The 13378-nt window shown below is 39.8% G+C and overlaps 1 protein-coding gene across 1 annotated transcript in view; it reads right to left on the reverse strand.

Annotated features, from left to right (window-relative positions):
- LOC127633152 (astrotactin-2-like) overlaps positions 1–13378 on the reverse strand; it is an 875437-nt gene that overhangs the window by 21377 nt on the left and 840682 nt on the right. Inside the window, exon 20 of the mRNA XM_052112037.1 lies at positions 2976–3117. Within this exon, the coding sequence (XP_051967997.1) occupies positions 2976–3117 (142 nt within the window). The remainder of the gene's footprint in view (positions 1–2975; positions 3118–13378) is intronic.

Genomic DNA, 13378 nt, shown 5'->3' on the forward strand with positions numbered 1-13378 from the left:
GTTCCACAGTTCGGCCGGGGATGAGGTATCATCCCCTGCGCCTGAGACAGAAGGTCCCTCCTGTCAGGAATAGCCCGAGGCGAGCCGTCGAGGAGAGACATTATCTCCGAGAACCATATACTGTTCGGCCAACGCAGCGCTATCAGTGAGAGGCAGGACCCTTGCTGGCGAACTCTGGCCAGGATTCCCTGGAGCAGAGAAACTGGAGGAAAAGCATAGAGGCGTATTCTGGGCCATGTATGTGCCATCACGTCCAGACCCAGGGGGGCTGGGTGACTCAGAGTGAAGTAGAGGGGACTTCTGCTCTGTAAAATCTCAACCAGATATGTTCCACTACCTCGGGGTGGAGTTTCCACTGCCCTGTCGATATTTTCTGTCTGGACAGTAAATCTGCTCCCATTCAGGCATCCAGGGATATAAGATGCTCTGATTAAGAGCTTGCCCCGGAGCTTGCCCTGGGCCCAAAGGAGAATCTGCCGTGCCAGTCTGTTCAGCTGGTGTGAACCTAGACCTCCTTGATGGTTTATGTAAGAGACTACTGCTGTGTTGTCCACCCGCACCAAGACATGGCAGCCTCTGGAGGACTTATTTCAGCCATCAACTCAAGACAGTTAATGTGACAATCGAGCTGATCACCCTCCCATTCCCCTTTAGCTGGACGACCACTTAAGACCGCTACCCAGCTCATCAGGGAGGCATCTGTCGTTAGCAACCTGCAATGGCAAGACGCACCTAGAGTGGGACCCATAGTAGCATGTGGTGCGTAACCCTTGTCAGCCTAGAGGATTGGCCCTTAGATGAAATCCCCTGGCTTTGAGCCACAACCGAAACGGTCTCATGTGCAAAAAGATCCAAAGGGATCACCGAGGACGCAGTTGCCATGAGACCTAGTGGTCGTTGAAACTGACAAACAGTGGAACCTTGGCCTAGCCTGACTTTGCTCAGGGTGTTCTGAATGGACTCGATTCGAGTGGGATACAATTGTGCCCGCATTGTGATCCAATTCCATATGATCCCCAGATAGGTAGTTTTCTGAGTGGGAGAGAGGACGCTTTTCTTGTCATTGAGCCTCAACCCCAGAGAAACCAGCTGAGCTAAGATGATATCTCTGTGTTGTAATGCCAGTTCTTGTGACTGTGCTAGTATCAGCCAGTCGTCTATGTAATTCAGAATGCGGATTCCCCGGAGTCGCAAAGGAGCCAGTGCTGCATCCATGCATTCCATGAATGTGCAGGGTGATAAGGCTAGACCGAATGGAAGAACCCAATTTTGGAAAGCTTCGCCCCCAAAAGCAAACCTCAGGAACTTCCTGTGTTGTGGCAGACTTTCTATATGAAAGTACGTGTCCATGAGATCGAACGTGACTAACCAATCACGATGTTGGATTTGAGACAGGACCGTTTTGACAGTTAGCATCTTGAACAGTTAGCATCTTGAACTCGCCCTCTGAGCGATTCAAACCTCGAAGATCTAAAATTGTTCTTAGGACCCACATAGAAACACCTGGCAGTAGTTTCCACGCTGGGTATCGATTCTGACTCTTCCGGTTGAGGGGATGTCGAGTGTCCAGTGTCCAGTGTCCTGACTACGGCAGGAAGCAAAGGAACACCCAACATTTTGCTGGAACCCGCTAACTCCCGAAACACCAGAGGCGGCGGGAATGGAGCGGTTTCGTGGAGTATCGGGAGGGTACAGGTGAATGTTTCACTATATAAATATATAAATACCTATAAAGGTCTGAAATGCATGTGGTGCTCTGATTTAGCAGATGTGCATCTCAGTCTATTTTGTGATCCCATGCGCCTTTCCCAATCTTTCTTTGAATACCTTGCCTCTGAATGGACTAGAAGCTTAATATAAATGTTTGAAAGCTGAAATTGATTTTTGCAATGATGTGCAATACCTCATCATCTGTAATCGATAACTTAATTTCCAGATGATTTGTTGGGGACTATTTGGGGAAGCATGATTTGATCATCAGGTCCATGAGAGGTGCGAAGAGGTTATACACCTCCAGACCGTACCTTGTGGGACCTCTCCGTGGTCCCCTGGGCCTACGGGAAGCTCCATTTGAGCCCCTAGAGTCAGCTCAGTTAAAGGCGCTCTCCTTGAAGACTTCCCTCCTGACGGCACTCACCTACATCAAGAGGGTAGGGGACCTGTAGGCGTTCTCTATCAGCAAAAATGCCTGGGGTTTGGTCCGGATTACTCTCACGTCATCCTGAGACCCCGATCAGGTGGTGAACCTGCAAGCACTGCCACAGGATAAGCAGACCCAGCCTTGGCGTTGCAGTGTCCAGTGCATGCTTGCGCATCAACTTGGATCGCATGCAGAGCTTTAGAAGCTCCGAGCAGATCTTTGTCTGCTTTGTTGGACAGCGGAAAGGAAGCGCTGTCTCCAAACAGAGGATCGGCCACTGGATCATTGATGCCATCGCTTTGGCATATCACGTCCTGGACGTGACACAGTTCAGTAGTTGTGCCGTTTTCCATAGGGACCCCTTGTGTCACTACATCAACACAACGTCAAGTGAGTGACAGAAGGGGAACGTCATGGTTACAAATGAGATGTTGTGTCCCTCCTGCCACAACACTGAACTACCCACTGAAATAGCCGGGACCTTGTCTCAGCTCCTCAGTCCGAAACCTGAATGAGTGGTTGCAATCCAGCTTCTTATATACCCGTATGTCCAGGGGAGTGGTATGAAAATTCCACTCGCCAATTTTCATTGGCCTTTTTTCAAAGATCAGTGAGGTTCCCAGGAGTGACCCCTAGTGTCACTACATCGACACAATGTCTCGTTCCCTCCATCGGGGAATGGAGGTTACGATAGTAACCATGATGTTTTTGGTCAATTATTACCTAAATTGTAGCATTAGAAGATCTCATTAAAAAAAAGAATTAACAATTAACAACTGGTGGAATCCATCTTCAACCGAATCCGTAACACATCCATGCTTGCTGTGACACTTACTTATAAAGGCTGTCAGGCTCCAGGCACTTGAAAACAAGTGAGTAGACCATAATGTGAGGATGTTCTCCACTTCTTCGTCCTGCTAACACACATGAGGAGCCCAAGCCTGAGAAAAGATCATCCATGAGACTCAGGATCTCTCCTGAAATAGAGAGAGAAATATTCCTGTTAACCCTGAGGAAAACAAAACACCTTTTAGTGACTTTAGACCTGACAGAAAAGACTACTATATGCTACAAATGGTTGCATGACATTTTGACCATTGTGGTGTCTTCCTTTGCGGTCTTGTGTCCTGCAAATAGCAGTTCAACAAATAAGAAAATGCTCAAGTCAGCTTTTTGGAAAATAATAACAGACCAGCACTTACTGTAAACATTTCCAAGCATGATCTAAGATGCAATGAGAAGAAAAAAGCAAGCAGCAAAAATATTTGATATCTCCAATTTTAGTAACTCTGGAGCTAGACAAATACATGCCACATCAGTTTTTAACACATTCCAAAATACATATACAAACGACAGAACATTTCTGGGTTATACTCCCTAAGGGAATGGCAAAGAATGGGCAGTAGAGAGGTGGTCTAAAAAATGGGGTCTGAATGAATGAATGATTTAGCCATTTTCCCAGAAAGTGCAGTGATATACGAGGGCAGCTTCCCGCACGCATTCCAACAACTTAAGAATGCCCATGCCAAGGTCCCAAAACCCACTGCTTTCACTTTGTAGGGCACCATATCTACAGAAGTTTTGTATATTTTACAAACATACATTATTTAAACGTAAAACAATAGAATGGCATCCCCACATACAGTATATGACCGCAAAAAGGCCTGTGTTGAATTATCCCAATGATGAAATGCCCTTAAATTCATGCATGGTTTCCTCTCTTCCAAGAAGCACTCACTGCTTATGTTCTATATGATATAGTGTTTCTCCTGCGCTCCCCTTGATGATGATGGTCAGAACAAAGCCAGGTAAATATTTTTTATACTATATGCAATGCAACATTATCCAAAAGATTTTGGGAGGTCATACTGACAAGAAAAACATAGTCTGCTTTAACCCCTGCTGTATATGTGTGTGGCAAGCCGTTATATTTACTATTACTACTATTTATATTTACTACTATATTATTGCGTCCGACTAGGTTACTAGGTACATTAAATGTACTCTTTGTGAAGATGTCTGAATGTGAAATTATGTGTTACAAGTGCCACTTCTAATTCATAAAGTTATATCCAAACTTTAGCATGCTGCAATTAGTCACAAGACACTTGAGAGCCATATCAGTAGTAATGCTTCTTGAGGCAGCCATTTTTTATATTTAAATTAGGGCTGTCGATTTAATGTGTTCATTTAATATTGTTAATAATATGAAAATTAACAAAGAAATTTGCACAATACTTAAGTTCCATAATAAGCCTTGATGCTTTTGTGTATTCCACAGTCAGCATTGGGCCGGTCAGTGCAGCCTCAGCTTGGGGCGGTACTGTAACATAGAATTAGGAAGAGTGGGCTGTATCTAGAACTCCTTGAGTTGTACAGGCAATGTGCCTCATGAAACCAAAGAGAGGATACTGTAAATAAGGAGCCTTTAAAAGATGACACCTTTTTGCATTCATAAACATTTGGACAGCAAAGAGATCTCTTTCAAAGTTTCAAACTACTTTAACTTGAAAAATGCTTAAATTAAACACAACTAGACAGAGATGCTCCAATATCGTCCGTCTGATGCATGTAAACATAAACACAAACATTACAAATAGCTCAAATGGACTACAACAGTAGGCCAATAATATACTGATGTTGAATGACATGAAGAAAAAAAAACAATACATTTACTTCCAAAGCCACTGTTTGTATTGTCTACTCTTATCAATGCTTTTACTCATCTTGTAACAATAATGAAATGTATTTGATTTATCTGAATTATTATACTGTATATTTATACTGTAATTATTTAAAGTATCATATATGATGTGTTCATTATTTAAGGGCATTTAATTGGCACAATATGCAATTAATTATATAAAAAATTATTGACTGCCCTAGTTTAAATGACTGTTAAATGGAATTGGAGCTTTATGGTGGAATTGGAGCTTTATGGTGGATGTGACTATGTTCAGTGAATCAAGACTTGCATTTGGGTCTGTTCCTCACACAAAGCCACAGATTGTTCACAAAAAGCATGGTTTACTTTTATTATCATTCTAAAAACTACCTTTTTATACCACAGAAAAGATAACAAACAAAAATGTGTCCACAGGCCATTTTGCACTTTCTCATTGTATTGTAGTTTCAGAAAATTATTGTGGCTTACTAACATTTTTATGCCATATTTTTCATAGCAGTTGTCAGTTGAAGGCACTGAGGGGAAAGAGGGGGTGTGGCTTATTCAACGGAAGTAGAACAGCTAAAATTGCTTACAGTACCTTAAATGGCTGAAAATCTTCTCCTGATGCACTCTGTAATGGCGCTGTCATATTTCATTCAAACAACATACATTGTAAAATGTGGCATGTTGCAATTGGTCAAGAAACGCCAATGAGCATTTTAAATAACTTCCGTAAAAAACTGTGTTGTGCTTCTTGTGGCAGCACATTTTTAATTATGAAAATTACAGCAGGGGCGCTATGGTGGATGGAGATGGAGATTGTTGAATAAAAGGAATTTGTGTATTTCTCAAATTAATGGATTACTTTTAATATTGTTTTATGGTGCTTGTTTTTTTACATTCTGAAATTGAATTGATTATAAAAGCAATTAAATTAACTGATTAATTCCATGAATTAAATATTAATTGAAACATTTGTACATTTCTAAAGGTACTAATACATAAAATGATGATGTTTTAGATGCTGTCAATACGTTAATATTGGATGTTTCGGTATCTATGCAAATGTAAGAGAATGTACGTTTCCTACAACCAAACTTTACATACAATTCTCATGAGATCAACTTGGTCATACCTCAAACGTGAATTTTGAAGCTGCCATGTTTTATAAAAAAGCTTGTTGCTAACAAGTTGCATAATTGTCTTCCGGGTTTTTTGACTACAACCTGAACAGCTCCATAGTGAACCATTTTACAGTACCTCACGTTATAACACTTATACAAAAATAGATCACAGGCAAAGACCAGGTAACCTCAAACCATGAGATTCATCCACCCAGAAGAGCACTCTCTGCTTTTCCATCGAGATACACTTACAGCAGACGAAACTATGAGCTATGTTTTTGTGTTTTTGGTAAAGTTGATCATTAAAATATTATTTATATTGTTAAGCCGGTTATCGCCTCCTCCTATCCCTTTAACACCCTTACAGCGAGTCTAAAATCACTCCAAGACTCCTGACATGATCTTCTAAATTCGAAGACAGAGGACTTAACTGGGCAACCAGGCCAGGTAAGTATGACATAGAGGAACCTAAAAACAGAACTTTGCTTTTGCTTTCATTTAATTGTAAGAAATTGTTTACAATTGTTTAATATCTTTGAAGATATTTAGGGCATTCTCAGATGAACGATTCTTGTCTACACTCACTGGGAAATACAATTGGGAATCGTCACCATAACAGTGATAAGATATGCTGTATTATTGAAAGTAGAGCTCAGAGGAAGCATATACAGTGAAAATAACAATGGTCTAAGATTGACCCTTGAGGGACACCACACTGTAATTTAGCTGAAGTAAAGAAAAAATACCTGGAGGGTCATCCCCTGGATGCCATCCATACAATCTAGACGATTGAGGAGAATATTATGGTTGATATTGTCAAACGCCGCTCTGGGATTTAATAAAACTAAGATGACATGTGAACCTGAATCCATGGAGAATAAAATATAATTAGTGACATTCAACAATGCAGATTCAGTGCTGTGGATGTGTATGAAACTAGAATGAAATGTATCTACAATTTTAAATATATTTATATAGGAGTAGAGCTGCGAATAAACAACTCTCTCCAAAATCTTGGAAATGAATGGCAGTTTCCCAGATAGCAAAAAATGTCCGCACGGCTTCTTTTTGCCGCCGACCCTAAGCTGTCGGCTATAGTGCGTCCCACTGGCGGGGATGAAACGTTTGCCGCCGAATTCGTCACTCCAATTTCTTGCGAGATGCCGCCGGCGATCAGAAGGCGGGACGACTGCTTCATTTTCTCTGGCGTTTGCCTCCTGCTAATGGACCACGGCCGGCTGGCGGCAAGCCGCTTTGAAATACAAGGACAGCATAGACTCTCAAAATCGACCAGCCATGTTGGCTATTATTATTTTTTGCTCCAAAGCCATTAGGGTTTATAACATAGCCTTGACTCTTGATTGCATGATAAGGTAAGGTTTAGGAAATGACATTTAAATTACTTTGAAACTCTGAAGCGATTATACAGTAATATATGTAAAATATATTAAATTATTTTATGCACTTAGGTGAAAATTGTTTACATTTCTTTGATTGATGCACATGCACCAATAAACCAAAAAGAATTCCTTTTGTAAAACTTACTTGGCAATAAATATCTTTCCGATTCTGATTAGGTTTTAAAATAGATATTTAATTCATGGTATGAACAATTTAGCAGAATACATTGATGAAGTTAGACTTTTCACCAATGCCTGACTATCAGTGAACAGTGAAAGACATCTGCAACATGGCCAAAATCTTGGGTATACTTTATATTTTTTTTTTATTAATTTGCAACCATGGTGATATCTATCATAAACATGAAAATCCCCGTTTTGACGTGAAGGATAAACTGAATGAAAAAGCTAAATTATCCTCTGGTTTTACAGTTGTGCAGAAATTTCGTTTATGTCTTTACATTTTTTCCTACCTCGAGTTGTTTTTGATATTTTACCTTTTGCAGGTAAGGGATTCATTTGCAATTATGACCTGTACAAATGTTTAAGAAAGTGTTAAAGTCCCTGTAAAGGTAATAAAAAAAAAATCTAAACACATTATAAATGTTAAATGTATTGCTAAAACACATTACAAAGACTGTGAACTGTGGAGTACTGAATAGCCTACGTGCACAAGCGTAGTGACGAACTTCCGCTGTCGCCAGAAGTCGGCATATCTTTTTACGGTTTACTTGCGCGTCACCCAAAATGTCTGTTTTTACTCAATGTCTCCAGGATCTTCCAATAATTAGCGTCAGCGATGTTCATCGCATTGTTGATGCCTGGTCCCCTGCTCCGACAAGCAAGAGGGACAAGGGCTTTAATCTCTACATATCGAGTTATCTGCACAAATACAAGGGTAAGTATTTTAATCTAATGTGGTGTGCCGGCAGATAGCGGCTAAGCTAGTTCGACACGTGTTCATTTTTAATGTAACGTTAGTATAGAAGCTTGTTTTTGCTTAGTTTTAAAGCAGACTGTTTGTTCATTTTTGTGATAATTGTAATATCAATTATATTAACTTGCTCTCCTCTCAGTTTCTAATAAAGATCAGGGCACAGGTGAAGTCACTGTCAGGGCATTGTGTTACAGGTCCATGAGGAAAGCAGAGAAACCTCACAGTTTGAGTGTATGGTGAAGCTAGAATTGATAAGACCGCAGTTATAGGCTTGTTACTTTAATAGCCCGATGTTCCTGGGGACTCGGCTAAGGTTATTCATGTTTAATGTAACTCAAATCAAATGAGAACAGTTATTGTAGGCAGGAAAGTTTCCCTAGCTGGTCCCGTCCGGGTAAAATGCGTTCTTATTCAAGTTTTCAACTCAGTCATTCATTTCAGATGCAATCTTGTGTTATAAGTATTAGGCTATCATGATTATACAGTGAGCAAGCTATATAAATAAGTATTTAATATAATAAAAGTGTAGAGAAACAACCTAGGGTGTAAGGTAAAGGCTGAATATTGTAGATTTATTACAATATGTTGCATGTTTGAATTAAAACACCTGTGGATATGCAACTTCCCACTCATGAAAGTTTTATGTTATTCAAAGGAGCACACTATACAAAGGCCTGACTGGAGCTTTGCCTGACCTATCCGTCCTTCAGGTGAGTAGGGATATAACAATAGCAAATTTCATTGTACAGTATGATATAGCAACCAAAATCTGTATACCAATATTTCATAATTTTCTTTTTCCTCCCCTTTTACAAACAAATATTCTGCTTCAAAGAAAGAAAAATGAAATTGATGTTATCATAAGGGTTCTTCATTATGAACTTGTATGCCATGCATAACATACTGTGGATAGAAATGACAGGGAAAGTTACTGGTATGATAATTGTGGTTATATTATATTACTATTATATTTAGTGTATTGCTAATCAATATATTGTTACTTCCCAGGTGACAGCGACTCACTTATAGAGCAGGTGAAGCAAGTTGGGACAATGTTGAAGGCGTTTGCTCGCACTGGGCAATCAGGTACAACTTGCAAAAAACACCTGTGGTTGTTGGTTTAATTCCCACTGGGGCCACCTGTACATGTAGTAGACCTAGATATAAATGTCATAGTTTAGTAGTTGAAGGACCAGGACTGACTACTTTATTCTTTTATTGTGGGAACCCCGTAGGTGCAGATCAGACCCCAATGCTGCGATGTTGTGCGTAGCATGGACAACAAAATGGATGCTATGCTGCATCATTTCAGTGCCAATGTATCTGTTGGAGAGTTATCCCTGCCAGGGGATCTGTTACTCCCCCCTAGACACCCAGGAAAATTTGCCGTTGCTTGACAACAGTTTGAGGCAGGATAAAGAGCTCCAGCAACGATTTGTAAGTGTGCCGATTTTGTTTATAACGCCATAGGGTAATCTAAAAAGTAAAATTAAGATTGTACACTGCATATTCTACAGTCTGAATCCACAGCCTGTCACATTATAAATTTATGAGAAGCTTCAGAGAAATGTAATTTGTAACACGTTTTTTTTGTATTTTCAGCTTTGGTTTTTGGCAATCAAATGTGGGAGGGACCTAAAGACAACCGTGTGGCGAATGCTTCAGAGTATCTTCTCTAATCACCTTTCCATCAATAAAACCTTGACTGGTGTAGGGGATAAAGCATGTTTTAGAGACATGTTCCTGAAGACCATTGTTCAAAGTAAGTTGGATATTTTTTTTATATTTAAGTAGATGTGTATGACCTTATGCCATTCAAATGGAATGACAGATCTTAATTTTCCACTGGAGCCATCTGGAAGAACCCTGCAACCCAGGATGCCACTGATGAGGTGATCCAGGTTAACGTTACGCGTTACCTGAAAGGAGCATCTGAACGTGAAGGTGGAAAAAGGTGCCGCACAGCTTAGAGGGACCCACTGCCGACCCCTTAAACCTAGGCTGACTACTGACACACTGACAACTGGAACCCTTTCTTTATCCTGCAGTCAGTAACATCAAGACCCCTAAAAAAGCCTGCTAAAAGTGTCAGACTACACTCACCCAATCTACACTGTTCACTGTGGAAAACCGGTGATTCTTAGCCCACTACGCCACGCAGACCCCAACCACTCCAGACATTCTAATTGGCTGTGTTCTCTACAGCCAGATTTTCTGCTGTTAATTGTATTTGTTCCCACTTGTTGTCATGTGTAAGTTGAATGTCAAAATTTATATTATACCTGTTATCCTGCACATTCTTTGATACCAAAGATCTCAATTATTTAATATACAATTTGCTGCTTATTTCATTGTTACAGTGCTTAACTATTCTATTTTTAAATATAGCTTGTAAATCCTAGATTATACATCTAATACTTGATATCTGCACATTATCTGGTATCAAATATTCTACTTACCGTGACTTTAGTATTGGCTTATTTCATTCCGTCAGTGCTTAACGATTCTATTATAGTTTGTAAATCCTATTTCATACCTCTGATATTTGATATTGCACATTAACTAGTACCAAAAATTCTACTTTTAATTCCGTCACAGTGCTTAACTGTTATTCTATTGTTAAATATAGCTTGTAAATCCTTGTGCCACAGGTCAACATTGCAGTTATAATGGTATATTCTACTCCAGAGCTTTACTCTAAATTATTACCACTTATCCTATTGTTAGAAATGACTTGTAAATATGATGTTATACCTCAATTTATTTGGTATCCTGCACTTCATTTGGTACCAAATATCCTCATTGCTTAAGTTTACTGGTAATTCTTTTCATCCCAGAGCTGACCTCTTTATATTATTAACAATTATTGTAAGTGTTACAATAGTGTTTTTTTAATTTATTTTTTTTACCAAAATTGAATTGGAAACCTGCATGTTCTTTAGTGTGTGTGTGTGTGTATATATAATATTTGTATTTTTCTGTTATTTATATTTCAATGACAGTTACTGTACTTTGAAATGTGGAATTAATATATATATATATACACAATAAGCGGCGGCAGATCGCTCGAAAATAGTGTTTGTCTCCGACGCCCCACGGAAGGTCCGCCTTCGATATAACGCCGGCGGAACGGCGGATGGCCAGTGGACCGGCCGCGGAACGAAGGTGGTAGGAAGGCGGCTGCCGCTTTTAAAAAGTGGCTGCCGCCGGCGGTGCGCCGGCAAACGTGTTTGCGATAACGCCATTCTGCCACTTCTACTGCCTTCGGAGCACAGCCAGCGGCCCGCCGACTCATTGCTATCTGGGTTGGAGATTGGTCTATAATTGTTGTGTATTGCTGGATCCAAAAATGTTTATGAGAATTGCTTTAAAACTACTTGGAAGCATAGGTGGAAATTGCGGGGGGGTCAGGACCCCCCTATCTGAGGGTTGTCCCCTCCTAAAATATCATTAAAATATGTGTATTGTAAATAATATAATGATATATTCTTATAATAATTGTTTAAGAAATAAAATGATACAAATGTAAATGGGGCAACAACAAAAAAAACCTTGGTGTCCCCTTCAAAAATTGCTCTTTAGAATTGTTATGTTTATTGTCCCCCCAACATTTTGATGACATTTTCGCCCCTGCTTGGAACAACTCCACTTGCTAATGACCTGTTAATTATAGCTGTCACACTGGAACTGATAGTCATGAAAACTTCTTTAAGAAGGCGTGGTTAAAGAATATCCAGATTGTAACTGGAACACTTCATCTTTGAGAATACATCTGCTAACTGTTCTGATGTAACTGGTTCAAAGTGAGTCAGGGATGTGGTCAGGGAAGGAATTATTGGTTGATCAAATTGTGAAGGTACATTCGCACCTTTAATCTGCTCAAATTTGTGAGTAAAGCAGTTTAAAAATGTTTCACACTTCTCTTGGGGGTGTCCAGAAAAGCATTTTAGTAACAGAATCAATTGTTTTGAACACAACTTTTCGTCGATTTGCGTTATCAGAGATTAATTTAGAGAAAAACTAGGCTTTAGCTTCCTTTACACCTCTTTGATAGTTTGTTAAACACTCCTTTAAAACATCTTAAGAGACCTGAAGCTTGTCTTGTTTCCACTTGTGCTCAGCTTTTCTGCACTCTTGTCTGAGAGTGCAGGTGATGTCATTTAACCAAGGCTGTGAAACGCCCTTAATTCTCCTTGGCTTGAGTGGAGCGACATTATCAAGTGTAAAATACAACATTTATTAAAAGCTTCAACCATTGATTAAGTGTTGAGTCCAGCTAAGACCACATCTGTGAGATGAGTTAGATAAAATTCTGAAAACAGATTGGCCGTAGATGATTGAATGGACCGGGAGTGACGTACAGGCTGAGAAAAAGTAGGGAGAGGACACATAGACACAGACTCAAACATTAGTGAATAATGTTCATAAATGCTAATATCTAAGACATCTGAGTTGGACACAAAAAGCCCATACGATAACTCCAGATCTAATGTATGACCAGTGACATGTCATACAAAATTTAAAGACTAAGTGAGGGAGATAAATTCATTTACCAGAGGATTTGATGGACAGCATACATGAATATTAAAATCGATTAAGATCAGGAGTCTGTTACCATGAAACACCAGTACAGAGAGAAAGTCCAAAAATTGTTGGATGAAGTAATTTTTTAATCTGTACAGAAGTGCACAGAAAGCAGGATCCAAGATGTCAATCTTTAAGAAATGGACCTCAAAACTGGAATACATGTCCATAGGCAGCATTCTGCATTTAAAAGAGTTTTTAAAAACAGTGGCAACACCAACCTCCTCATCCTGAAGTCTGTGGGAAATTTAAAAAGTCAAAGCCTGGTGGTGTTAGATCCCCCAGAGTCATTTGTTTGCCAGGATTCAGCCAGGTCTCAGTGATGAATAAAAAGTCAAATGATCATGATATTAAAAAAGTCATTCAGAATAAAAGACTTGTTCGATATTGAACGTGCATTAATGCATCCATATCAGAAGAAAGATGATTGCATGGACTTGCAAACAAGTAGGGGGCTCTCTGCTGGAACTGGCGGGGGCAAACAGTAAAACTCCAGTAGGCCAAGATGGGCAACAGAAGGCAGAA

This window comes from Xyrauchen texanus, chromosome 3, assembly GCF_025860055.1.
Source record: "Xyrauchen texanus isolate HMW12.3.18 chromosome 3, RBS_HiC_50CHRs, whole genome shotgun sequence".
Classification (NCBI taxonomy): Eukaryota; Metazoa; Chordata; class Actinopteri; order Cypriniformes; family Catostomidae; genus Xyrauchen; species Xyrauchen texanus.